Source organism: Garra rufa, chromosome 16, assembly GCF_049309525.1.
Source record: "Garra rufa chromosome 16, GarRuf1.0, whole genome shotgun sequence".
Lineage (NCBI taxonomy): Eukaryota > Metazoa > Chordata > Actinopteri > Cypriniformes > Cyprinidae > Garra > Garra rufa.
Window position 1 is genome coordinate 23,153,403 of NC_133376.1, and position 27,465 is coordinate 23,180,867.

Below are 27,465 nucleotides of genomic sequence, written 5' to 3' on the forward strand. Positions count from 1 at the left end.
GAAATCTTATTCAGTTTGCAGATGATGTATAAATGTGACCCTGGACCACAAAACCAGTCATTAGGTTAAATTTTACAAAACTGAGATGTATACATCATATGAATGCTCAATAAATAAGCTTTCTATTGATGTATAGTTTGTTAGGATAGGACAATATTTGGCCGAGATACATCTATTTGAAAACCTGGAATATAAGGGTGCAAAAAAAATCAAAATACTGAGAAAATCACCTTTAAAGTTGTCCAAATTAAGTTCTTAACAATGCATATTACTAATCAAAAATTACATTTTGATAGGTTTACAGTAGGAATTTTACAAAAAACTCTTAATGTAACATGATCTTTACTTAATTTCCTAATGATTTTTGACATAAAAGAAAAATTAATAATTTTGACCCATACAATGTATTTTTGGCTATTGCTACAAATATACCCCAGCGACTTAAGACTGGTTTTGTGGTCCAGGGTCACAAATGTCAATTTCAAAAACCCTTTTTGTGGTCCAGGGTTACAATTGTTAACGTTACATCAGTTCTACATTGTTCAGTGAAATCTGTTTAGAGCGTTAAAATCTGAAATTAAACCATCACAATTTGGTAGTTACAATTTAATATCATATTTGATTTTATTAATCTACATAGACCATAGTTATAAACAGAGGCAATAAATAGAACAGTGACAACATGCCTTGAACAAGCAAATAATTGACAAATTCTCAAATGCAGTTAAAACTTGCCCTGACAATAAATAGAATTGAAGGCAAAGAACAGTTGCGTACAGGGCTCTAAGAAGTAGATGAGATTCACAGAATATTTGACAACACCTCAATCATCTGCTCACATGAAAAAGGCATCCTCAGGTAACATCTGAAACTTCCTGAACTCAAATGGCATTCAGATCATTGTCAGCTATTGGGAAAGGCTCTGGGCAAGGTACATGAAGAATTTCAAGGTAATCCAGTACAATAAAAAAAAAATTTGTTAGCAAGAACATATAAAAATGGAATCGAACTATAGAATAGACAAGCCTAATGACAGCTGAACTTTGTGGTATTTCATTAGAAAGACAAGCTATTAAGAGCTATATCTATTTACCCTAGCAGTTAAGATTAAACATCAAGGGCTCCTCTCCACCCCCTGAAAATTAATATGAATATAAAAGCTCTAATGAACTGAAAACCGTTGTACCCCTTATCAGACAACTGGGCACAGAGATACATCTTCTTGCTGTTTTGTTTTTGGATGTAGTCTGTCAGATTGATAGTCTCTCCAAACATAGCAAACGCCTCAGTGCAGAGGAGGACATCCATCTCTGAGTGATCAGACTTGGCCATCTTGTTTGTAAGTCAATCTCAAAACTGTCCCAATCTGTGAACTGTGTGTAGTAGTATGTGTATGTTAGTTAAACACCAGTGGGAGCAAGGCGACTAATGAAGGCAATGCTGTTGAGACACATCCTCCTGAAAAAGGCTGGACAGCTGGGCTTCATCACAAAATGCTCCAGTAAAATCCTCAGCTCCGTGAACAGAGTCCTGACAGGACAAAAACACAAAAATTACAATAGTACTGTGAACACTGATACTGGGTTCAGAACACACAGATAAACATACATATATGGGCCATTCTACCAAAAAACACATTTAAAAAGCATTTAAGTATTCAAATCTTATATTTTAAATATTATTGTGTTTCAAGGTAATAAAAGGATCTTAGTAAACATCTAAGTAAGCTTAATACATATAAAATCATCATTTTGTGGGTACTTTTAATTGGCAGGAGGCTGTCCCAAACCCTAACCCGTAAATTTGAACTTATGAAAATGATATTGAAATAATTTTGCATTTTTTTCCATTGTTGTTTTTAAAAGTATCTGTTTTTTTTTTTTTTTTTTTATTGAAGTTTAAAAATATATTTATTTTATATTTTCTTTGTAAATTATGAAACTTTATGTAAAAAAAAAAAAAAGTGTCCCGCATTTTCATGTCACTACTGAAACTGTATGTTTTAGTCCATTGGCTGAGACTAACTATACCCCTACATTTATGATCAAGAAATATTCATGTGTCCATCACTCATAGCTACATGGTAAGTAGATGGGCCTCATCATTTTATGGTAAATGTGTTCAAAAGTGTGAAAAATCGGTAACTTTAAGGAACGTCATTAGTCATAATCAGTATGATCAACCTTTTACAAAAAAAAATTGGATTCAAAATACAACAAATCTCATAAATCAGACTTTAAACTAATAAAATAGCAAAAAATATATATATTTACAATGTAGATGTAAGCAAAATCTCAATAGGTCAATATAATCCTTCTTATTAAATCATATATTACTGTTTCAGTAGTGAAATTCGGGGAGAGGACAAATATTCCAAAACCTTCTAAAAAAATGCAATGAGAATTAACTGTACAATTACTAGAAATGTGTACCTTGGATATTATACAATTTGCATACATACAATTTTTTTGGAAAAATACATTTTTTTCTACCTTTGACTAATTCTCTATAATGGCCCATAAATACCATATATTTATAATATGTTATTTATTTTAAAACTACTGAGCTTCTAACTGGCTCTAATTATTCCACTTTAATGGAAATGAGAAACACATGCATTACCCTATATTTTGGGGTAGAGTGTGCATGTGTACATTAAACACTACCCATTGTTTACACAAGAAACAAGATTCTTACCGGCAGTATGGGTTGCGCCTTGAGGCATAGCGCAGAGTAAGAAACCTGTAGTAGATGAATGGCTGAAGCAAACTCCCCTGGCCACTGTGAATCACAAATCAAACATCATTCCATCTTATTACAAGAAACACAGCATGGGTTCAATCATGTTTTCACCAGAAAAAAAAACAAATACTTTTTTAACCTTATAAAGTCTATTGTATCGTATTTGATATGTACATTTCCAGGGCTAAAATATTATATAACTTTGCTGAAAAACCTTGCACAATCTACACACCTTCTGTCAACTGATTAAACTTTTTAGCAACTAAAAATGATTAAACTGTCTAAACATGTTGCTTATGTCATTCTGCTATAATATCTTTAATGATTTTGAGAAAGCAAATGAAGGGCTGGGCGATATACCCCCCAAAAAATGAGCATGATTCATTTTTTATATATCTTTTGATATCGTTAATTACCACAATAAATTTCGAATCCTTATTTCTTTCAAGTGTAAAGGTAGATTTTTGCTCCTAAGGGAAAGTTGTGGCAACCAGGTAGATAAAGATAAAGAGATAAAAAATAAAAACAGATTTGATAGGGCCCCACATATGGCAGGATTTACAGGGTTGGAAAATAAAATTAAAAAAAACTCTAGACAAAACAGCTGAATTTCAGTCTTTACCTGAAGAGCATGAAGACTGTGGCTGGCATCAAGAAAATCTCATTACAAGCAATAAACTTTAGGATGTTCTGCTGATTGGCTGTGAGCTTGTTCAAAAAGTTCCTCACAAACATAAGGCTGTTTGGGCCCATTGTCTGAGAACAGATGTAACAGACAAAATTGAGGATAGATTTATGACAAATACACATCTCAGCAATATAAATGAGAAGGGCAGAGACTTACATCAAGAACTTTTTTGGTGTACGTGGTGGCATGGAGAAGTGAGAAGAGGAACACTGGAAATATGCTCACTGAGAACAAAAGTCAAGGACACATAAAAATAAAATCATCACATAACAAAAAAAACAGATATCCCCCCTTCCCAAGATATTAGTTGTGGCTAGAAGGGATACAGCTACAGTCAGAAGTGACTATAGTGACTTGCTCTAAAATAACAATAAATTAAATGTGCCATCTATCAGATTGTGTTTTATTAAAGTCTACACCTACCCTTACAGTAATGCAAATACAGTAATGATTTTTTTTTTCAGCATGACAATATTGACGTGTCTATGCCCAGTAAGCCCTGGAAGGACAGTCTGGCTGTAGCTGTACCCCCTCCAGCCCCAACCCAAGATATTTCCAAAGGAAGGGGTCTTTGAGAAAGGATACTTGTGATGGGGTAGGAGTTGACTAGGATGAGGGAGTAGAGAAGATAGTGGCAGCTGTCCTCCTGTAAGGCCTGGGCCAGGAAGGCTCTGCTCAGCTGAAAGTGAGGAAGTCTCTGATGCAAACGCAGAGCGCTGGTCAAGGCATTTGCCAGCAATGCCCTCTGATAGAAGTTATTAGCTGCTTGGGGCCTGGACAGAGAAAAAGCAATTATTCTTCTTCCAATCAATCACAAAATTGTGAGTGCGGATGTTTCCTTGCTACCCTATATGATCCTCATTATACTAATGCGGTGCCACAATACAAGTACAATATTGTTAACGTCTATTGGGTTGTGGTGAATCTCACACACACCATTTTCAAATAGCTTGAAATTCTGTTTAAACTGTACTTTTTCTAAAAATGCTGTGACTTTTTCTCATTTAGGGTCATGAATGTGCATCTCTGTGAATGTTTCAACACAAAAGATGTGTTTTGGAAAGGCTGTACAAACTGTGTTATGATTTTTGTGTTTAAATATGAAATACATGAGAATTTACAACTGAGGTCAATAGTTTACCTACACCTTGCAGAATCTGCAAAATATTAATTGTTTTACTAAAATAAGAGGATGTAAAATAATAAATCCCTACAAAATGTATGGGATTTTTTTTGTGCCAATAATAATGAACGTAACTTTATAAAACTGAACGTAACTTTCCAAGAAACGATCAAAAATATGCCAATGCAAAAGAAAAACACAATGAAAATGAAAACATGAACTCAGTCGCACGAATTTAACATGCTCTTCAAATAAGCTTCATTCTTTGTTAATGATTTTCAAAGAATCGTTTTCGCGAATCATGGATTCTGAATGCGTTGCCACAGCTTTCGTTTACGCTTCGCAAATTTTCGTTTGCTGTTTTGGCACAAACCTCTTGTGGGGGCGGGCTTAACAGCGATCTACTCTGATTGGCTAATGAGCTTTTGATGGACAGTTGCTTTCTGACCTGGATGCACAAACGGTGACGACCGTGGCGCGCATATTGGAAAGTTGCTGCGGTGTGCAATACGTCGTGCTTTGTTTATATTAAGTATTAATGTTATTAGTATTTCACCTACGGTCGTCTCTTAGTTTCTAAAGATGAGCTCCCGGGAGAGACACGGAGCGGCATCATCTTCCACTACAGCTTGTCCCTCAGGGCAGCTTGAAGGGACGATCTAAAACGCTTAACGTGGCTTACATACGTAAAAAAACAACCAGGAATCCCCAAATTTTTGTCAAACCACTTGTAACAAACACTAACTACTATCAAAAGAATGAGCCCTTATTCCACAGATAAAGTGAATAAAATCACGTTAAGCGTTTTCTCCCCCGTAGAAGCCCATTATAAGAAAACAGTTTAACGTGGTTTAATTTACCTCAACAGAGACCAGGGAAGAGCAAACTTCTGTCAAATGTTACTGATAATAAATGCTTGCTGCTGTCAAAAGAACGAGCTCTTATTCAGCATAAAGTCATCGCCTCCCATAGAAGTTCATTAAAAAGAAACGCTTTAACGGAGCTTAACAATGACCGGAAAATTTTTTTTTTGTCAAACGTTACATATAATAAACACTTGCTGTCAGAAGAATGAGATCTCATTCAGCAAATAAAGTGAATATATCACGTTAAGCGTCCCCCATAGAACTCCAGGCTGGTTTGACTTAACAACGAATGGGGAAAACCAAATTTCTGTCAAATGTTACATATGATGGCAACGCAAAGTTGGTCCAAATTTATGACTTCTTTATTATAAGTAAAATTTGACAGAAGTCAAGGTGCGCTAAACCAGGATAAGCTGAATCCTTATAATGGACTTCTATGGGGAACGAGTAGTTGATATTATTCTCTTTATGCATGTTCTTTTGACAGCATCTTTTGACTTTTTTTCTGTGGGGAATAACGCGTAACATATTATTCACTATATTGAAAAAGAGCTCGTTCCTTTAACAGCAGCTATAGTGTTTATTATGTAACATTTGACAGAAATTTGGTTTTCCCCAGTCGTTGTTAAGATACGTTAAACCACGTTAAGCTGTTTCCTTATGGAGATCTATATGGGGGACGCTTAACGTGATATATTCACTTTATTTGCTGAATGAGATTTCATTCTTTTGAAATCAGCAAGTGTTTATTATATGTAACGTTTGACAGAAATTTGTTTTGTTTTTTTTCCGGTCATTGTTAAGCTCCGTTAAAGCGTTTTTTTAATGAACTTCTATGGGAGGCGATGACTTTATGCTGAATAAGAGCTCATTCTTTTGACAGCAGCAAGCATTTATTATCAGTAACATTTGACAGAAGTTTGCTCTTCCCTGGTCTCTGTTGAGGTAAATTAAACCACGTTAAACTGTTTTCTTATAATGGGCTTCTACGGGGGAGAAAATGCTTAAAGTGATTTTATTCACTTTATCTGTGGAATAAGGGCTCATTCTTTTGATAGTAGTTAGTGTTTGTTACAAGTGGTTTGACAAAAATTTGGGGATTCCTGGTCGTTTTTTACGTACGTAAGCCACGTTAAGCGTTTTAGATCGTCCCTTCAAGCTGCCCTGAGGGACAAGCTGAGGTGGAAGATGATGCCGCTCCGTGTCTCTCCTGGGAGCTCCTCTTCAGAAACTAAGAGACGACCGTAGGTGAAATACTAATAACATTAATACTTAATATAAACAAAGCACGACGTATTGCACACCGCAGCAACTTTCCAATATGCGCGCCACGGTCGTCACCGTTTGTGCATCCAGGTCAGAAAGCAACTGTCAATCAAAAGCTCATTAGCCAATCAGAGTAGATCGCTGTTAAGCCCGCCCCCACGAGAGGTTTGTGCCAAAACAGCAAACGAAAATTTGCGAAGCGTAAGCGAAAGCTGTGGCAACGCATTCAGAATCCATGATTCGCGAAAACGATTCTTTGAAAATCATTAACAAAGAATGAAGCTTATTTGAAGAGCATGTTAAATTCGTGCGACTGAGTTCATTTTTTCATTTTCATTTTGTTTTTCTTCTTTTGCAGTGGCATATTTTTGATCGTTTCTTGGAAAGTTACGTTCAGTTTTATAAAGTTACGTTCATTATTATTGGCACAAAAAAAATCCCATAAAAATGCATGGTATTTTTCATTTAGTACTGACCTAAATAATTTAGTTAACATAAAAGATGTTTACATATAGTCTAAAAGAGAAAATAATAGCTGAATTTATCAAATTTACCCTGTTCAAAAGTTTAAAAAAAAAATTGACTCGTAATACCGTATTGTAACCTGAATGATTCACAGCTGTTTTTTGGAGATAGTTGTTCATGAGTCCCTTGCTTGTCCTGAACAGTTAATCTGCCTGTTCCCACAAATTCTTTGTTTCATTGTCATTTTTGTGCATCTCAACCCTTTCCAACAATGACTGTATGATTTTGAGATCCATTTTTTAACACCGAGGACAACTGAGGGACTCATATGCAACTATTACAGAAGGTTCAAACACTCACTGATGCTTCAGAAGGAAAGACCATACATTAAGAGCCAGGGGTGTAAACTTTTGAACAAAACGAAGTACATTGTACATTTTTTTATTTTTACTAAATATCATATTTTTTCATTTAGAACTGCCATTCAAAAGCTACAGAAGATACTTGCATGTTACCCAGAAGACAAAGGAAGTAAGATTTACCCTGATCTTCTTGCTTAATGCATTGTGTTTCCTTCTGAAGCATCAGTGCGTGTTTAAACCTTCTGTAATAGTTGCATTGTTGGAAAGAGTTCAAATACACAGAAATGCTTAAAAACCAAAGAATTTCTGGGACCTGAAGGATTTTTCTGAAGAACAGCAGGCAGTTTAATTGTTCAGGACAAACAAGGGACTCATAAACAACTATCATTAAACAAAAAGAAACATCATCTGTGGATCATTCAGGTAACAACACAGTATTAAGAATCAAGTGTATGTAAACTTTTGAACAAGGTCATTTTATAAATTCAACTATTATTTTCTCATGTGAACTATATGTAATGATTTTATTTGACATATCTTATTCAGGTCAGTACTACGTAAAAGAATAACATGAATTTTGTATATCCCCTCTTAACTTGCTAAAATAATTAACATTATGTAGATTCTGCAAGGTGTAAGTAAAATTTTGACCTCAACTGTTTGAAATTTGAGAAAGTTTACTCAAAATTGAGTCTTGTCTTCTGAATCATCCATGGTAAAATCAACTTTAAACACATAAAAAAGACTACAATAGAGGTTTTCTGTTTTTACATGTACCTTCAATGGGTTTTTTCATAGGTTTCCATTGCCAAAAATGGGAAAAAAACTATGTAGGTCAACTTGATCCCTAACACAAAATTTGCACCCAGTTTCTGTACAAAACAGGATAGTAAAGAAGCTTGTGAAAGTGCCTTGTAAAAGAACATGACTCACCCAAGCAGTGGCAGAATAAACATGATGGAGCAGTAGACAGTGAACAGCCGTGACAGCCACATAGCCGTTTCCAGCTTATTACTCAAGAGGAATTGCTGCAATACATTAATATGATCTTGAGTAAAGGTTATAACAAACTTTCAAAAAAATTAAAGTAGCATTTTATTGTGTGCCGGATCATTTAGTACTAAAAAGTCATGGCACTTACCACAGGTCCAGCCTGAGGAGGTGGACTCCTTTGCTCTGTGTCTGCCATCTTTCAAATATTACAATGCTCTATTTCTGGAGGAAAAGAAACATAATAAGCTTGCAAGCTTAATTTAAAAAAATACATATAACATATGCATCAACCCAGGTTGTTCATTAACTCTAGGAATGAAGAAAGGAACAAAGTGACTTGAGTTAATCTTTCTAAACCCTGACAGTTCTTTAGCAGTTAGTCTGTGTAGTTTGCCAGGTGTGGGGGTGGAAGGCAAAACACAAGCACATTAGCTCTTTTTAGCTTATTAATTATGCTTAACGTTACTTAAACATGAAGCTGTTTAATTTTTTTGTTGTTTATCACCAAAGCACTATTTAAAATCGGAAGATACATTCATAATGTCCACCCAAAGCAGAACTGCACTTGTCATTGTAAATTGCCTACTGACTAATCATCATTACAACTGAAAAATCAACCGGCAACAATTACAGATTTGAATTGAAATATTATTCAACACTTGTCAATTGTCGCCAGTTGTTTTTAATACGTAAGTAAAAGCAGAAGAATTGCCCATTAGGTAGTTATAAAGTAATGTATTAAATTCAGTTGAAATATGTCGGAAAAATCTAGAACACTTCATTACCCAGAGGAGCTAACAATGTAGCCGTCAAGCTAACTCTTCCCACAGCCACTGACTACAACCACTGACAGCCCTGAAATACTTGCTACTTTTGCGCATATTTACATTAACAAAAAGTAATATAAAATGTATCAATACCTGCAATGTATTGTTGATTATCGGGCTTTGTGAGAAGGTAAAATTCGGCTTTATTTTCACCGCTCGGGGCGCACGCGTTTCACACCGGAATAACGAACTAGAGGTTGGTCAGCTGAGTCGAACTCACGACCTCTGTGGATTACCGAAATCTCGCGATGTTTTGGCCCACATGATTTGCTAAAGGCATTTTATTGGCGCGCCATGGTTGTCAATCCTCTGTCAGTTACGTGTATTTTATTTTTATTTATTTATTTATATATCAATATCTGCCTTAACAATATTTCACATATACTCCATAATTAAAAAACGATTATAAATATTAAATAATAATTATTGATGTTTTTTTCTCAAATATCTGCCTTAACAATATTTCACATCTTATTTCTACATAATAAATAATTATTTAATATGTATCTGTTTTATAATCAGAATTCTCTTTGTCACCACAAATACTATAAACACCTACATAGGAACCACTCAGAACACATTCAAGCGCTACTAACTTTTTTCTTTCTTTTATTTATTTTTTAATGAAAAAATTAAAAATGCAGTTGTGCCACTCTTTCTTGATCACCCAGACGCAAAAAACATCAAGTTTGCAGCTATAATAAAAAAGTGAGATAGATAAAAAGCCACATACTCGGACAAGCAGGCAGAGCCACTCTAGAGATGTTTGAGTCAGTTCGGCGCGGTAATTTGCGCAAACCTGCAGAGCTCCACGAGTTTGTAGTGATGCAAGTGCGACCATTCTTCAAATCCAGTGATCTCGACACAAACAAGAGAGACGAAATTGGATAAACGACAGCCATTTTTGCATTTTCTGATGTCATAGCGACAAAAGGTCAGAAGTTCGTTTTTCTAACATGTTTTAAATGTTGGTAACTGGACTGGTTTAAATATTAAGCATGGAACGACTGTAGTCGCTTAAACACAATTAAATGTTTACCTATTTGTAATTTAATGAAAAGTAAAATCATGTTAACAACTGTTTGCACATCTTACGACTCTCATGTGATCAGCAGCGTGCACGGTCACGACCCTTAACAGGTGTCTGTAGTCTGCACAGCTGCACAGAAAATCGGCATCGTTACATTTTTAGTGCTTGCATATTTTATAATGCTTTGCATTTGTGTCTGTGTATGTGTTCGTTTGTCACAGATGTTGACGTTCGAGACGTTCCTCGTGAAAGAGCTGCAGAAACAGCAGAGCAGGGCAGAGTTCTGTGACATTGTGCTGCAGACTCGAGGTTTGACTTCTCATATAAGGTCATAAATCAGAGCAAAAAGTCCTAAATTCATGAAGCCTTGGCATTATTGATATATTTAAAAGTTGCAATCGAAATTATTCAACCTCCTTGACCTGCTAGACATTTAGCTGTGGAGAACATCATTTTGTAAAAACAATTAAACAAAGGCATCAGTACACTATTAGAGAAAGTTTATTAATACACATTTGAGTAATTCTGAGAAGGTGAGTTAATAAATAATGAGAAAAACATTAATTATTCAACTCCCATTCAACCACTTTGCCACTGCTTTCTTCAAATTTAACCAAATATTTTCAATGAGAATTAAATCTGGAGGCAGAAGAGACCACTCAAGAACATTCTATGACTGATCCCTGAACCAAGCATAAGTAGATTTGGATGTATAGTTTGGGATGATTGTCCTGCAGGAAGGTCCATTGATCGTTAGCTTCAGCCTTTGCACCAAAGGCATCACAATTCTCACCAAATGGCCTGATACTTTAAAAAATCTATGATGTCCTTCATACGGTCATGATTTCAACTTCCTGAAACCGTAAAACACCTCCATAACAGGATTGCCCCACCTCCATGTTTGACCAACTTCTGCTCATAAGTTTAGCTTTTCTTTTTTGCACCAGACATACCACTGATCCATAGCTCCAAAATTCCAGTTTGATCACATCTCTCAATAAAACATTCAACATTTTACGTTCTTGTTGGTCCAGAGTGGAATTCAGCAAGATGCCCCAACATGAAAGCCATGCTTGTCTTGTGTTCATCTTATACTCTGCATTGAAATGTTTTTCCACATTTCATTGGTTCATCTTGAAAGTCTTGGGCTGTACATTGCAGGTTTTTCCTTAGTTGTTCTGATCAAACATTTTTATGATGTATTGCTTTTTCTTCAAAACCTTTAAAGGTTTTGTGGTACAACAAATTTTAAGCTAAGGAATGAGGCTGCCAGCTATGTCTCTAGGAACTTCTAATGGGTTGGAAATCTTTATATAGCCTTAGACTTTCAAAAGTAATAAAATTATTTCTTCTCTAGATTCTCTACAGCTTTTGTAAGAGCTCTGTTGACTCAAATTTTAGCACTTGTATGGGTTAACAGTATGTATGTGTAACAGCTCAAGCTAATTCTGTTTTTTAATAGTTTCTAAAGGTTTAATGGTGTTTTAAGACAATTTTATTTCCCACTGTACAAATAAGTAACTAAAATAAACAGCAATGTTGAATAGGGGTTGAATATTTATGACATAGCTGTGTCATTAAAAATCCTAGAACTCAAAAATATTACATTATATAAGTCTTGGATCTTCAGAAAAGTTTGTATGTGTGTCTGGGGGTACGGTTTGATTGCATGCACTGTCATAGAAAACCTGTCCTCTGCCTATTAATCAGTTTTCTCCATGTTACATTATGTTTGTATTTTCTCCATCCCTGTCCAGGTGTGTCAGTGCCGGTGCACAGCTGTGTGTTGTCTGCCTTCAGTCCTTGGCTCTGTAGGGCTCTGTCAGCCATGCCATCACCCCGAAATGGACATAGGCGACTGATTGAAGTCCAAGCTGTGGAGGCCTGTACGTTGCTCAGTCTGGTCAGTCTGCTGTACTCAGGTCAGTTAAACGAAGACAAAGAGGATGTCCTATCAGCAGCCTGCAAACTAGGAATTGACATACCTCAGCAAGTATCAAAGAGGGCATCGTCAACTGAGCGAAACACGCAGACGGAGTGCATGAAAGAGGTGGCGGAAAGAGAGTGTCAAACCGATACTGTTCCTTCAGAATGTCAAAACCCCAAAGAAACCATTGAAAGTGTTAATCTGATTGGCACGTCATCGTGGAGGACAGATCAGGGGCTCTGCACCTACACTGATGGCTCTGATATCACTCTGGCTACACTTCAAAACGTCCAGGGTAATCCAGAAAACATCCCCTCCTTTCAAGTCTTGGACGTGGTCCCTGAAACTGCTCTGTATCCCACCACAAGTGGACCACCCTGCTTACCCCAGGTCTATGTATGTCCCCCTTCAGCTTCATACCAACAGACTCCAACCCCACTGCCCCCTCACCCTTACCCCTCTCATAGTACAAATGTTGCCCCTTTGGCCAATGAAGGCCAGCCAGCATTGGGGGGCGTTTCAGAGGGTGAGGAGTGTGTTTTAGAAGCATTTGCACGGTTTGAGAACAACATCCCAGGTTTTATCAATTACTTTCTTGACACCGACAATCCGCAGGTTTTAGCGCAAAGGGAGCCGAGTCAGAGAGGGATGAGAGGGGATGTCAAAACTGAGGAAAGGGCGACAAGGGGGCGTCGGGCGGGGGCACGTGGAGGATTTGCTTTGAAGGGAGAAGGATTGAGTGTTTGTAAAAGAGGGCAAAATATGAATAGGTGCGGAAGAGTGGCGGGGTCGGCCAGGATGGGGCAAGGTGGGGGTAGGGTTGGCAGGATGCTAGACACCAGACAAATGTTCAAGAATCAAGAGAGACTTAAACGGAAACGGCAAGGCAGAGGAGCGATGAAAGAGGAAGGAGAGAGAGGCAGGTCTTCATCAAGGAAACCCAGACAGACAGGGAGCAGAGGCAGATTGGTAGAACCAGTGTGTCAGGTAGGTGTCTCACGACATCTTCAGATAAGGAGGTATGACACAAATATAAAAACAATCCTTGATTTTCATTACTTCTGTTTGAATAGATTATTTAATTGGGTCATATCATGATCCGATTTTCCTTGCTCTTTCAAGGAAAATGAGCTTAAGAAGTGTTGCTTTAGATAAAACATGAAATATACTGTAACTTGGAATACTCATAATATCCTCTCAGAACTGAAACGTCCATTCAGTGACGCTAAAGGTCTTGTTCTGAACTTCTGCAATGTCTGGCAGATGAATGCATTGATGCATGACACTTACAGTTGAGGTCAAAAGTGTACATCCTCCTTTCCGAATCCGCATAATGTTAATTATTTTACCAAAATAAGATGGATCATACAAAATGCATGTTATTGTTTATTTAGAACTCGCCTGAATAAGATATTTCACATAAATATGTTTACATACAGTCCACAAGAAAAATAATAGTAGAATTTATAAAAATGACCCCATTCAAAAGTTTACGTAAATCCTTTCAAGTCCTACAAATTATTTGGTTTTCCAGCATTTTTGTGTATTTGAACCCATTCCAACAATGACTGTATGATTTTTGAGATCCATCTTTTTACATTGAGGACAACTGAGGGACTCATATGCAACAGAAGGTTCAAACGCTCACTGATCCTCCAGAAGGAAAAACCATGCATTAAGGTTAACAATTTTTGAATTTGAAGATCAGGGTAAATTTAACGTACTTTGTTTTCTAGGAAATATGTAACTATCTTTTGTAGCCTTTGAAAGGCAGTACTAAATTAAAAAATATGATATTTAGGCAAAAAAGAAAAATGTACACATCTTCATACTGTTCAAAAGTTTACACCCCTGGCTCTTAATGCATCGTTTTTTCCTTCTGGAGCATCAGTGTGTGCTTGAACCTTTCAGTAATAGCTGCACAGTCCCTCAGTTGTCCTCAGTGTGAGAAGACGGACCTCAGAATCATACAGTCATTGTTGGAAAGGGTTCAAAAACACAAAAAGGCTGGAAAACAGCAGGCAGTTCAGGACAAACAAGGGACTTGTGGTTCAACCGTAATGAAGCTACGATAATACTTTTTGTGCATAAAGAAAGGCTGTGCCTTGTTTTCAATCGGAGAAATGAACAGGCATACATTGTGTTACTTCTCGTGAACATGCATTAATGACTGACATGGAAGATAAGAAATTGTTGAATAAAGTCGTTATTTTTGTTTTCTTTGCACACAAAAAGTACTCTTGTAGTTTCATAACATTACGGTTGAACCACTGATGTCACATGGACTATTTTAACAATGTCCTTGGACATGTCAGTTGCGTTACTATCTGTGCACAGTCAGAAAGCTCTCGGATTTAATCAAAACTATCTTATTTTGTGTTCTGAAGATGAACGAAGGTTAAATTGGTTTGAAACAACATGAGAGGGTGTAATTATTAACAGAATTTTCATTTTTGGTTCAACTAACCCTTTAAGCAGCACAACTATTTTCAGCACAGATAATAATAGACTTGTTACTTGAGCACCAAAGCGTATTAGAATGATGCTGAAAAGGCAGCTTTGACATTACAGAAATAAATTACATTTTATAAATAGAAAACCTTTAATTAATGTAAATTTATTAATATTTCACAATATTACAGTTTTCTCTAGTTTTTTAAACAAATGCAGCCTTGATGAGCTTCTTTAAAAGCATCTAAAATTGTACTGACCCCAAAACTTTTAAATTAAAAGTATATATAGAAATATCAATGTATGATATGACCCCTTCAAATTGTAAACGCAACTAAGCAGTTACTCTAATCTTCTCTGAATTGTAACCTTTATTTATTTTTCTGTAGGATACAGCTCCACGTCGAAGAGGTCGCCCTCGCAAACGTCCTTTGCCAGCACCTGATGTTTCCCAAAATTTCAGTGGAATTTCAGCACCTGATCAGAAAACCTTGAACTCTCCGGCTCCATCTATGATGCACACTGCAGCTCTCCCAGCTGCTAATCAGACCAGCCTCGCTCAGCCAATTGACTGGCTTATAGATGACGTCATTGCGCAGCTCCCATTTATCCCCAACAGTCAAACTGGAATAACGAATACTGCAACTCTAGATTCCAGCATGGATCAAACAAGAACACAGTCCTCAGTTAAGATCTCGGATCTGGGTATAACCCAACCGCAGTCTGAAGGTGAGCTGACTGACATACTTGATAGTTTTCTGAGAACGTTTGAGCAACACGTTGGTGTATGCGATTCAGACGTTCAAGATGGGATAGTGCCTGGAACAGATGGAACCCAAACCCATGGACAGAATTACACAGTCCACACACAAACCTCAAATGCACATGGCACTTCTATGAACACATCAAGACAGGAATCAAAAGCCTCGATATCCACAAACAGACCACGAGTATCATCAGCTCGTAGACCACAGAAACCATCATGTTTTTGGCAGGTGTCAGGTGAGAAATCAGCAGGACGGCAAAGTGAGCACAATCCTAAATCAGCCAGGATGACCAGAAGCCAGAGTAGGAAGAGGAATCTGGATGTATTCGGAAAACTGCCTTGGAAAGACGAGCTCCCAGCCAAACGCAGGAGAAAAAGAAAAAAAGAGCAGTTAGAGAAGACAAAGGTAGAGGCTCCTCTACCAACAGAGAAAAAGAAAAAGGAAAAAACAACCAGGCAGCACAGTGAGGAAAAGTGCACCAGCAGCAAGGCTGACTCAAGCTGCGGTGTTGCGAGTGCATTAAGCGAAGTCATAAAAACAGCTAGTGGCCACAATGAGAAGTGTGTCACACAAACATTACAGAAGACTTTGGATCAGTCAAAATCCTCAGAGTTGCATGCTCACAACGAAAAGGAGAAACAAGTGGGACATGATAAAAGAGACACAACCAAGACTCTTCTAGAAGGAAGTACGTTAGAGGTGCAGTGCAATACAGGGAGTTCACAACCCAAGCAGTCAGATACAAAGAACAAATCCATCGGGTCCCGTCCAGCTCTTTCTGCTTTTGAGTTAATGAAAAAGATCTTGGAAAATCACCAGAAGAGAGAGGAAGAGCACAAGAGAAAAGACAACAGAATGTGGACTGTGAAAAAACAGAAAGTTAAGGCGAAGAATACTAGAATCAGGGTTGAAGGGCACAGTAAAAGCAGAATAAACCAAAAGGATGGGAAAACAAGTGGGAGAATGAAAGAGGCTGGACACCAGAAGAAGAGTTCTCTTAAGCAGAATCTGCCATCAGCTAATGGTAAGAGCTCAAGATAATTCAGTTCTCTGCCAATATTAGAGATGTGGATATTTAAATGTTAATGCTTATTTCCCCTTGTCATCTAGTGCTCACTTAAAATTAATTTGTGTGGTTGCTTAAAGGGATAGTTCAATGAAAAATGAAAATGACTACATGATTTACTCACCCTTAAGCCATCCTAGGTGTATAAGACTTTCTTCTTTCAGACGAATACAAGTCTGGAGTTCTGTTTAAAAAAACGCCCTGGCTCTTCCAAGCTTATAATGGCAGTGAATGGCTGTTGAGATTTTGAAGCAAAATAAAGTGCATCCGTCATAAAAAGTGCTCGACACAGCTCTTAAGTGAATTGATGCATTTGTGTAAAAAAAAAAAAAAATCCAGATTTACAACTTTATAAACTGCAATCTCGCTTATCGAAATCATCCAAAAATATTTCTTTACAAATCCATATTTTGAACTTGAGCTGTAACGTAGGGCTGCACTATTAATCGACCGATGTTGTGAGGCGCGTTTAGTCAATGAAGCCGGTACTTTGATTAGTAGTAAATCTCCGTTCAGCTGGAGCGGCAATTAATACACAGAGACGTAAATCACTGACAAGCTACGCCAAATCGCGTTCAAAATCGAATGCGATTTTGAGCGCGATTTGGCGTAGCTTGTCAGTGATTTACGCCTCTGAACGCTCCAGCTGAACGCATGTGATTTACTACTAATCAAAGTACCGGCTTCATTTGCTAAACGCGCCTCACAACATCGTTCGATTAATCGTGCAGCCCTACTGTAACGCCACTCTTGTGAGTCCAACAGTTTGCCGAAGCTAGAGATTGCGGTTTATAAAGTTGTCAATATGGATATTTTTCTTACACAAATGCATCGATTCTCTTCAGGAGGCCTTTATTAACTCCTTGGAGCAATGTGGACTACTTTTTTTGATAGATGGATGCACTTTATTTTGCTTCAAAATCTCAACACCCATTCACTGCCATTATAAAGATTGGAAGAGCCAGGATATTTTTTAATATAACTCAGTTGTATTTGTCTGATAGAAGAAAGTCTCATACACCCAGGATGGCTTGAGGGTGAGTAAATCTTGGGGCAATTTTCATTTTTGGCTGAATTATCCCTTTAAGTTATTTAAGTTTTTCTCATAATATTTTTTTTTCAGCTTTATTTTGATCAACAAAAATCTTAAGCTTTAGTTAACTATAACGACCCCGACCATTTTATTTTTTATTTTTTGTTATTTACACAAGATAGTATAGATTTAACAGATTAGTAAATTGATATTGGTCATTTATCGTTATAGAGGGTTTGCACTTACATCACAGTTTGGTCAGTTACTCAGGTGCGCAGCCATATTGGCGATACAACAGCAGGAATTGCATGTTTAATGTACTTTTGAATACTTTGTTCTGATCATTTATGCTGTCAAAACAAAAAAAAAACTAGTCGAAGCTGCTAAATCATATAGAGAAGGACTTAAGAAAGCAGGAAAGGGCACAATATTTTGACAAACTGAAGTTAATAGTTCAGTCCAACCAACCACAAACGCCTTTTGTTCGTCAAACAGTCTTTTGCACTCTTCTCCTTAATTTGTTATAAATTTTGCCAGAACTCCAAATGTTTTTACTGGTCAGACCCAGTGTTGTTTTCGTCAACGATGACGATGACGAAATCATTTAGTTGACGCCACTTTTTTTCATGACGATAACGAGACGATGACGAGATAAAAATGGCTCGTTGATGACTAAAACATGCCGAGACGTGTGTGAGTTTTCGTTGACGAGACGAGAATAGACAAAAATGTTAGTGGGTGGTCCATCAGACGTTTAAAATGCATGACATTTCCGCTTATTGTGCATGCCAATTAAAACTTAAAAAGTATCTGACGCTATGGCAAGCCGTTTTAGCATTAAATACTCTTTGCTATACTAGTATGGCAAGCCGTTTTAGCATTAAATACTCTTTGCTATACTAGTATGGCAAGCCGTTTTAGCATTCCATCCTTGTTTGTCTTTTATGTTCTAAAACATACCTTCATTATTGTAATTATTGGTGAAAATTGTCGATCACATTGTGTTGAACTATAGATCTGCTATTTTCAGAACTTATAAGTGACACTACCCAACAGCAAAATACTTACTGACCTACATTAATTTGTTAAAAGACTACCTTTTTCCCTTTTTTTGACTAAAACTAGACTAAAACCTTTTTGACTTTTCGTCGACTAAAATTAGACTAAAACCTTTTTGACTTTTCGTCGACTAAAATTGGACTAAAACTATCACATATAGAAGTGACTAAAATTTGACTAAAACTAAGAAGCATTTTAGTCCAAAAGACTAAGACTAAGACTAAATCTAAGATGGTTGTCAAAAACAACACTGGTCAGACCGATTAGCACATCCCAAAAAATTACAATAACTGATCATTTTCAGCAGCAATCAGCAAAATATGTGGGTTTTGTTCGGTTCAGTGGCATTGTTTACATTTAGTGCCACCAATATGGACGATTGATGACATGTTGTGAAAACACATAAAAAATAACAATCAGCATTTATTAGTACTTCTCTCTTGTAATTATTATTTATTAACAGGTTGCGGCATGTCAAATGGAGGGAGACTGAAAGAGGACAGCTACGGCAAATCAAGCGCTGAGACTGCTGACTCTCTCAATGATTCTCCTTTGCAAAGATGCAGCACAGAAGGCATTATGCTTAAAAACACGACTGACATGCCTTTTGTCTCACATGTACAAGACCCCACCACACCTCTTGAGAACCTCAGAAACATACAAGGGTCAATAGCCATTTCAGAAGAGGACGAGGATGTTGATGTTGTGGAGGTCTCTAGTTCTTTCTCTGAGTCTGTCTCTGTGCTGCCAATCACTGCCGATATTGTGCTCAGCACAGGGGAGGGGGACAGTGATGAAGATGACGAGATTGATGTAATTAGTTTAGGATCCAGTTAAGCCTGTAGCAATTTCTGTTACTGTTTATTACTGTTTAGCTGCAGAGTTCTGAATGTGTGTTGGTGTGCATTTGAAATACTATTTCAAATGATCAAAGATGTAGAACATGGTACCTTCTCCCTGTGTATAATTCAACACAGAGTTCACACAACTGTGACAGTTGGCAGTATTTGCTCTTTTGACTTTGGTGACTTCAGTTTCAGGCATCAGAAATTTTTATACATTTGAGTTCTGAATGTTAAAGCTGTTTATTTGTGTCACAACCGTGCCTTATAATTATTGAGACTGCTATTAACGAATGCAGAGTTTTCTTGACATTTGGCATCTTTTGTAGCCATGTTCAGAATTAAAATACATGGATCCGAAGTTGTTCTTGTCTTCAAATACAGGTTTCTGCATGTTCAAAGAGGGATGGCAAAATTAAAAAATATGAAATAAAAGGGTAATATTTTACAATAAGGTCTCAATGCTAAAATTAGTTAATGCATAAGCTAACATGCAATAAGAGTTAGTTAATGGTAGTTCACAGTGCAGCAACACATAACTTTTGATTTTAAAAATGTATTAGTAAATAAACAATACTTTAAATATTGTACAGTACCTAGTCATGTACAGTGAAAGAATAGTTGGTCACTGGTAAACTATATTATCGCCCAGTGACATGTGACCTTGGATCACAAAACCACTCATGAGGGTAAATTATTTAAAATGGAAATATAAACATCATCTGGAAGATTCATTGATGTATGGTTTGTTTTGATAGGACAATATTTGAGCAAGATACAACTATTTGAAATGTGGAATCTGAGGGTGCCAAAAAATCTAAATATTGAGAAAATCACCTTTAAAATTGTCCATATGAAGTTCTTAATATCTTAATATCCTCATGATTTTGGCATAAAAGAAAATATTATAATTTTGACCCATACAATGAATTTTTGGCTATTGCTACAAACATCTTTTTATTACTGACTGTCCTAAAACCATATACTAGTCAAAAGTTTTTAACAGTAAGATTTTTCTCACCAAGCATGCATTTATTTGATCCAGAGTACAGCAAAAACAGTACAATTTTGAAATATTTTTACTATTTAAAATAACTGTTTTCTATTTGAATACATTTTAAAATAAGTTATTCCTGTGATTTAAAAGCTGCATTTGCATCATTACTCCAGTCACATGATCCTTCAGAAATCAGTATAATATTCTCATTTGCAGCTCAAAAACATTTATGTTGAAAACAGCTGAGTAGAATTTTTCAGGTTTTTTGATGAATAGAAAGTTCAGAAGAACAGCATTTATCTGAAATACAAATATTTTGTAATATTATAAATGTCTTTATCATCACTTTCTATAATCACATTTCTTTCCCTGATGCTGACTCCAAGCTTTAAAATGATATAGTGTATAATGTTAGAAAAGCTTTTTATTTTAGATAAATGCTTATCTTTGGATCTATCTATTCATCAAAGAATTGTTTAAATAATAATAAAAAATGTTTCTTAAACAGAAAAATACTGGAGTAATGATGCTGATAATCTAGTTTTGATCAGTAAAAAATTACATTTTAAAATATATTCAAATAGAAAACCCTTATTTTAAATATTTTTTTTTTAATTGCACTATTTTCGCTGTACTTTGGATCAAAAAAATGCAGGCTTGGTGAGCTTTAAAAAAACATTCAAAAACTTACTGTTCAAAAACTTTTGAATGGTAGTGTATATCTACTCTTCGTGCTCAAATACTAGTAATAAGTGTTCATTTTTAAGACGTAATATTATTGAATTGGTTCTAATGAAATTAACTTACTTTTGTAACCCACATCCTCCTCACACACAATAACTGCACAAAACTGAGTCACTACAACACAAGTTTATTTATCAAGCATTTATTTGTCTGTGATGTTTTCGTCCTCGTCCTACACATTACACCTGAGCTGCTCTCAGCCAGTCCCCCTCCAGGGATATGCCCTAACTTAGCCTTGGTTTGCATTGGTTGTGTTATGAGCACCTCGAGAGGGTGTTATATAGCACCTGACATTAGTCAAAGTCAGAAATGTGACTGGCACCCTCGTGTAAAACATAATGGTATGTGTGCCGTGTAGAAGAGTGTGTTCCTAGCAATAAAAAGACACTCGTTAGGAAAAACAGTGTGTGTAAAGTGTGTTTGTCGGGCGGCAGGGTGATCGCTGTAGTGTCCCCCGGTGGGCCTGAGCTCTTAGTGCTGGATTCTGCGAATGGACTGGATCTGAGGGGTCTGGCTGTGGGAACCCCAGTTTCTCCAGTGCTGATAGTCTCCGCTGTGCCTCTCACACTCCATGATGTACTGCCTTCCCCTGTATCCTGGGAACTCGTAACACACAAAACTACACAAACGGATGGAGAAATGAGGGTTAGGTAATTCTGTGCCAAAAGGAGAATAATAAATGTGACCCTGGACCACAAAACCAGTCATAAGTAGCATGGGTATATTTGTAGCAATAGCCAACAATTTGTCTTTTATGCCAAAAATCATTAGGATATTAAGCAAAGATTATGTTCCATCAAGATATTTTGTAAATTTCCTACTGTAAATATATCAAACCTTAATTGTTGATTAGCAATATACATTGCTAGGAACATTGAAGGTGATTTTCTAAATATTAGGATTTTTTTGCACCCTCAGATTCCAGATCTTCAGATAGTATCTTGGCCAATCCTAACAAACCATACATCAACAGAAAGCTTATTTAGCTTTCAGATGATGTACAAATCTCAATTTCCAAAAAATTGACCCTTATGACTGGTTTTGTGGTTCAGGGTCACATACAGAAAACATAGACACTTACGCGCCGCACTGCACATGCATGGAGCCCACTTCAGGACCGCACCATCCCATGCCCTGCAGAGAGGGGTAGTCATCACACAGCTCCGCACAGCGGCCCAGGAAGTTCTCCCTCTCGAAGATGGTCATGCGACTGCTCTGGTGAGACTGAAGCAAGAGCGAAAGAATAACATTCAAGTGACCACATGAGACAAATCTCAATGGTTGACCTATTGGGGCTGCCATGTTGAGATCACATGACCAGTCCAATGCAACTTGCTTTATTTCTTGCTTTAAATCCTGTTATGGACACTTTCACTTGTTGAATAAAGCACAAAATACTATAGACCTTTAAGATTTCTAGTATATGAAAGGGAATGAATAACTCACAGCGCAGTAGACAGGTCTAAAAGACATAAGTCTCTCCACATGGTAGGACAGGTTTCCGCTGTAGGCATCCCAGTGAGGATACTCTCCTCTCTCCAGGATGAACTGCTGTCCCTGGAAGTCGTGGTGCTCGTAACCCACCCAACTATTTAAAGAGAAAATGTCCAGTCAAACATGGGCACACACTGTTGGTTTCAAAGGCATACGTTCAGTTAACAAACGCTGAAACTCACGCGCCACTCTCAACGCGAATAGAACGGATGTTGTCGAAGCCACACTCCTGGATGTTGCAGCATTCTGAGGTGAACTCCTGACATTTTCCCTGGAAGTGTTCCTGCTCAAACACAGTCACCTAGCAGAGCAAAAGCACAAAGGGTAAGTGTGGTGTGATAAATAAAATAAACCTTCAACGAGTCAAACGTTTTGAACAGTACGATTTTTAATGTTTTTAAAAGAACTCTCTTCTGCTCACCAAGCCTGCATTTATTTGATCCAAAATACAGCAAAAGCCATAATACTGTGAAATATTTTTACTATTTAAAATAACAGCTTTCTATTCAAATATATATTTATTGATGATATATATAATGATGATTTCAGCATCATTACTCCAATCAGAAACCATTCTAATATGCTGATTTGCTGTTCAGGAAACATTTTTATTAATATTATTATCAATATTTAAAACAGTTGAGTACATATTTTTTTCAGTTTTCAGGATTCAGTTTTTTAAAATTTTACCATTCAAAAGCTTGGAGATAATATATTTTTTGGGGGAAAGAAATTAAAGAAATTATTACTTTTATTTAGCAAGGATGCTATAAATTGATCAAAAGTGATGATAAAGACATATGTTGAACATAACATATTGAACATATGAACATACGTTACAAACGATTTCTATTTCAGATAAACGCTTTTCTTCTTAACTTTTTATTTATCAAGGAACATGAAAAAATTCTACTCAGCTGTTTTCAACATAGTAATAATAATAATAAATGTTTTAGACAGCAAATCAGAATATTAGAATGATTTCTGAAGGATCATGAGACTGGAGTAATGATACTAAAAATTCAGTTTTGAAATCACAGGAAACATTTTTTAAATATATTCAGATAGTAAACTTATTTCAAAATTGTTCTGTTTTTGCAGTATTTCAGATCAAATAAATGCAGGCTTTGTGAGCAGAAGAGACTTTCTTAAAAATCATTAAAAATCTTACCATTCAAAAACTTTTGACTGGTAGTGTACAAGCAAAAGTTTCCCAAACAAATGAAAATTGTAAGACAGGTTAAGGTGATCTATTGATATAGATGTATTAGTATAATAACAGTTTATTTTAAATTAAAGGCATGGGTATATGTGTGTTTACCTTGAAGAAAGGAGCCATTCCCATGCCATAGTTCATCATGGGCTGCATCATGGCAGATCGAGTAAACCTATACATGTCTATATCTAAATAAACACATAAAAAAACAAGAAAACATAACAAATATGAATGATATTAGATGCAAATTGTGACATTAAGTTAAATCAATAACACTTATATATTAGTAATGAACAAAACAAAACAAGGTACTAGAAGTAAACTGTGTTCTTTATCATTATCACAGATTTGAATTAACTGAATTCGTTATTTTATTCAATAAAATAAAATTGTATGTTGTTTGTAATAAATGTATAATTGTGCCATGAGCTCTGTGAGATGTAATATGGGCTCTTACCGTTTTAGTCACTGAGCTCGAGTGTGGCACGGGCCTTAACGCCGGTTTCGCGTGGAGCTTTGAGAGAACCTGGCGCTTCGGTTTTATACCGGCCGCCACGTGCGCGCACTGCTAGGCGCGCCCCCGCCATTGTGCGCGCTGTGCGCGTAAAGGGCGTTCTGATGGGCTCGCGGGACGGACCACAGGGTCGCCAGCTCAGCACATACTATAGAAGCAGCACACGGGTGTTGTGAGCCCATTCACACATTGTGGCAAGTGCAGCGCAGTGTTTTGGGTGAAAGCAGGGCACACAAAGGGTTCGGTCCCAGTATGTTCGCGCAGGTCAGCACTCCTGCTCACAATGAGCGCAAAATACTGGGATTAGCTGAGTGAACTTGATCCAACTGAGTGTGGGTTTGAAACTATCTGAGCTGCTCTGGGTGAAGGGAGTAAAGTTACCATTTTGGTTTCACTTCATTTTGATGGTCCCTTTAATACATTCTGTTGACAATAAGTAACGTTATATCTACTTTTAGTTTTAGTAGGGTTAGAATAAATTGGCATGTCTGCTGCGGGCGACCATCACTAAAAAAGGTCGGCAGATGTTCAAGGGAACCCTTAAAAATGAAGTACAAAACCAATGAAAGATTTACGTTATTTAAAAAGTCCACATTATTTTATGCATATTTTGGACTTTGTGGGGCGCCATTATGATGTGAAATGGTTGCACTCAGTAAGCTGCTGGCACTAACTGTTGCTATTTTTACTGCAACAGAACTCGGAAAAAAAAATAGTGATAAGATGATCACAGTTACTAAAAGAGCTACAGGTGCCGATGCATATAAATGTTGGCTTAAACCAATCCAGTATCAATGTTTTTTCCCAACAAGGAGTCTAAACGCTACCAGATTTGACACATGACAAGTGTCGGCATGTTTACATCCTGTCAGGATGGCATCTTGTGTTTCTTGTCTCTGACGTTTGTAAGCTCTTCCAGTAGCTGTGGTCTACTAAAAGCCTCAAAGGCATCAGGACTAAAGTGGAGAGAACAAAGACGTGGGTCTTTAGGAATTTTTTTGTTTACCCACAGTCATCTTCCCATTCTTTTCTACTCTTCTTATCGCTAGGAAAAGCAGTAAAGACTTACATTGCTTGTCTTGTTGCCCTTCAACTGAAAATTACAACCAAAAGCCACACAATGTGGCATTGTATCAGTATTTTATTTTCAGATTTGTGCTGCGGTAAAAATAGCAACTGTTAGGGCCAGTAGCTCATCCAGTGCAATCATTTCACGTCATCAAAATAATGGTGCACCCTATAGTCCAAAATATGTATAAAACGATATGGATTTTTTTTTAAAATAACATAAGTCTTTTTTTTTAGTTTTTTGCTACATATTTCAGTAAGAGACAAAATTTTAGTTATATTAGGCCATACAAGTCTTAATACAGATATTAAGACTTGTATGGCCTAATATAACGTAAATATAAATATAAATTCTACTGATACTCTAATGAGCGTTAGTTGACATATGGGTGCAAGTTATTTAATGTCAACAAAGTGTTCAAAAGGGACCATCAAAATAAAGTGCTAGCACTTTTGCTGCAAGAGTGTAACATTCAGATTGGGGAGACCGAATATAAAAGTAGCTACAACATGTGATTAAATAAACCCATATTCACCAACCACTTTTGAATGTTGTTAGGCCATCAGTGGTTGGATCAATATATAAATAACACTATAATTAGTTTCAATTCTTTAAAAATCATCCCATCTTGCCTTGAATGTGCAAGAATGTGAAGGAAAATCTTATTTTACTTTATCAACATGGCCGAGCCCATAACTGACCCTAAGGGGAACATTTTCACCCAATATTCATGTGAAATTAACAGATGATTGTTCACTAATGGTTTTTTTTTTTTTTTGAAAATTTTTTGTATGCATTTATATAGTATTGAATTTTAGATTTTTGCATGTTGTTATTATTGACTTTATTTACAAAATAATTTGTAGAACAACCATATTTTGTGTATGTGTACAGGATAAGACAATTGTATAAAGTATATTTAAATTTTAACAATTAAATCCTTTTTTTTTTTTTTTTTGGTTCCCCTAGTGCTACATATGTCATACATCCTTAGCTCAAAATTTAAACAATTAAATTTTACTTTTTTATTTTATTTTATTTATATATGTGACCCTGGACCACAAATCCAGTCTTAAGTCGCTGGGGTATATTTGTAGCAATAGCCAAAAATACATGGTATGGGTCAAAATTATTGTTTTTTCTTTTATGCCAAAAATCATTAGGAAATTAAGTGAAGATCATGTTTCATTAAGATTTTTTGTAAAATTACTATTGTAAATATATCAAAATGTAATTTTTGATTAGTAATATGGATTGTTAAGAGCTTAATTTGGACAACTTTAAAGGTGATTTTCTCAGTATTTAGATTTTTTTGCACCCTCAGATTCCAGATATTCAAATAGATGTATCTCGGCCAAATATTGTCCTATCCTAACAAAAAGCTTTCATATGATGTATACATCTCAGTTTTGTAAAACTTTACCTTATGACTGGTTTTGTGGTCCAGGGTCACATATGTGCTACATCCTTAGCCTAATATTTGAACCATTAAATCCTTTATTTAATTTTATTTATGTTTCCCCCAGTGCTAAATCCTTTAATTTATTTTATTTTATTATATATATATATATATATATATATATATATATATATATATATATATATATATATATATATATACAGGTCCTTCTCAAAAAATTAGCATATTGTGATAAAGTTCATTATTTTCTGTAATGTACTGATAAACATTAGACTTTCATATATTTTAGATTCATTACACACAACTGAAGTAGTTCAAGCCTTTTATTGTTTTAATATTGATGATTTTGGCATACAGCTCATGAAAACCCAAAATTCCTATCTCAAAAAATTAGCATATCATGAAAAGGTTCTCTAAACAAGCTATTAACCTAATCATCTGAATCAACTAATTAACTCTAAACACCTGCAAAAGATTCCTGAGGCTTTTAAAAACTCCCAGCCT

The 27,465-nt window shown here is 36.2% G+C and overlaps 3 protein-coding genes across 3 annotated transcripts; 1 reads left to right on the forward strand and 2 right to left on the reverse strand.

The window, feature by feature from the left end:
* Positions 1-599: 599 nt before the first annotated feature.
* On the reverse strand, positions 600-9,533 carry tmem33 (transmembrane protein 33). The gene is made up of 8 exons (XM_073820897.1): positions 9,426-9,533; positions 8,654-8,727; positions 8,446-8,540; positions 4,016-4,203; positions 3,587-3,654; positions 3,365-3,498; positions 2,698-2,781; positions 600-1,530 (listed from the first exon to the last, which is right to left on the reverse strand). Exons 2-8 carry the CDS (start codon positions 8,699-8,701, stop codon positions 1,401-1,403), a joined length of 747 nt encoding a protein of 248 aa, XP_073676998.1. The 5' UTR covers positions 8,702-8,727; positions 9,426-9,533; the 3' UTR covers positions 600-1,400.
* A 561-nt stretch (positions 9,534-10,094) lies between these two features.
* LOC141288103 (uncharacterized) lies at positions 10,095-21,226 on the forward strand. Its single transcript, XM_073820215.1, has 5 exons — positions 10,095-10,163; positions 10,584-10,671; positions 12,120-13,276; positions 15,130-16,531; positions 19,129-21,226. The coding sequence occupies exons 1-5, from the start codon at positions 10,095-10,097 to the stop codon at positions 19,500-19,502; spliced, it is 3,090 nt and encodes a 1,029-aa protein (XP_073676316.1). The 3' UTR covers positions 19,503-21,226.
* A 148-nt stretch (positions 21,227-21,374) lies between these two features.
* Positions 21,375-24,485, reverse strand: cryba1l1 (crystallin, beta A1, like 1). Its single transcript, XM_073821096.1, has 6 exons — positions 24,416-24,485; positions 24,064-24,146; positions 22,925-23,043; positions 22,695-22,836; positions 22,330-22,472; positions 21,375-21,867 (listed from the first exon to the last, which is right to left on the reverse strand). Exons 2-6 carry the CDS (start codon positions 24,136-24,138, stop codon positions 21,720-21,722), a joined length of 627 nt encoding a protein of 208 aa, XP_073677197.1. The 5' UTR covers positions 24,139-24,146; positions 24,416-24,485; the 3' UTR covers positions 21,375-21,719.
* Between the last annotated feature and the right edge of the window lie 2,980 nt (positions 24,486-27,465).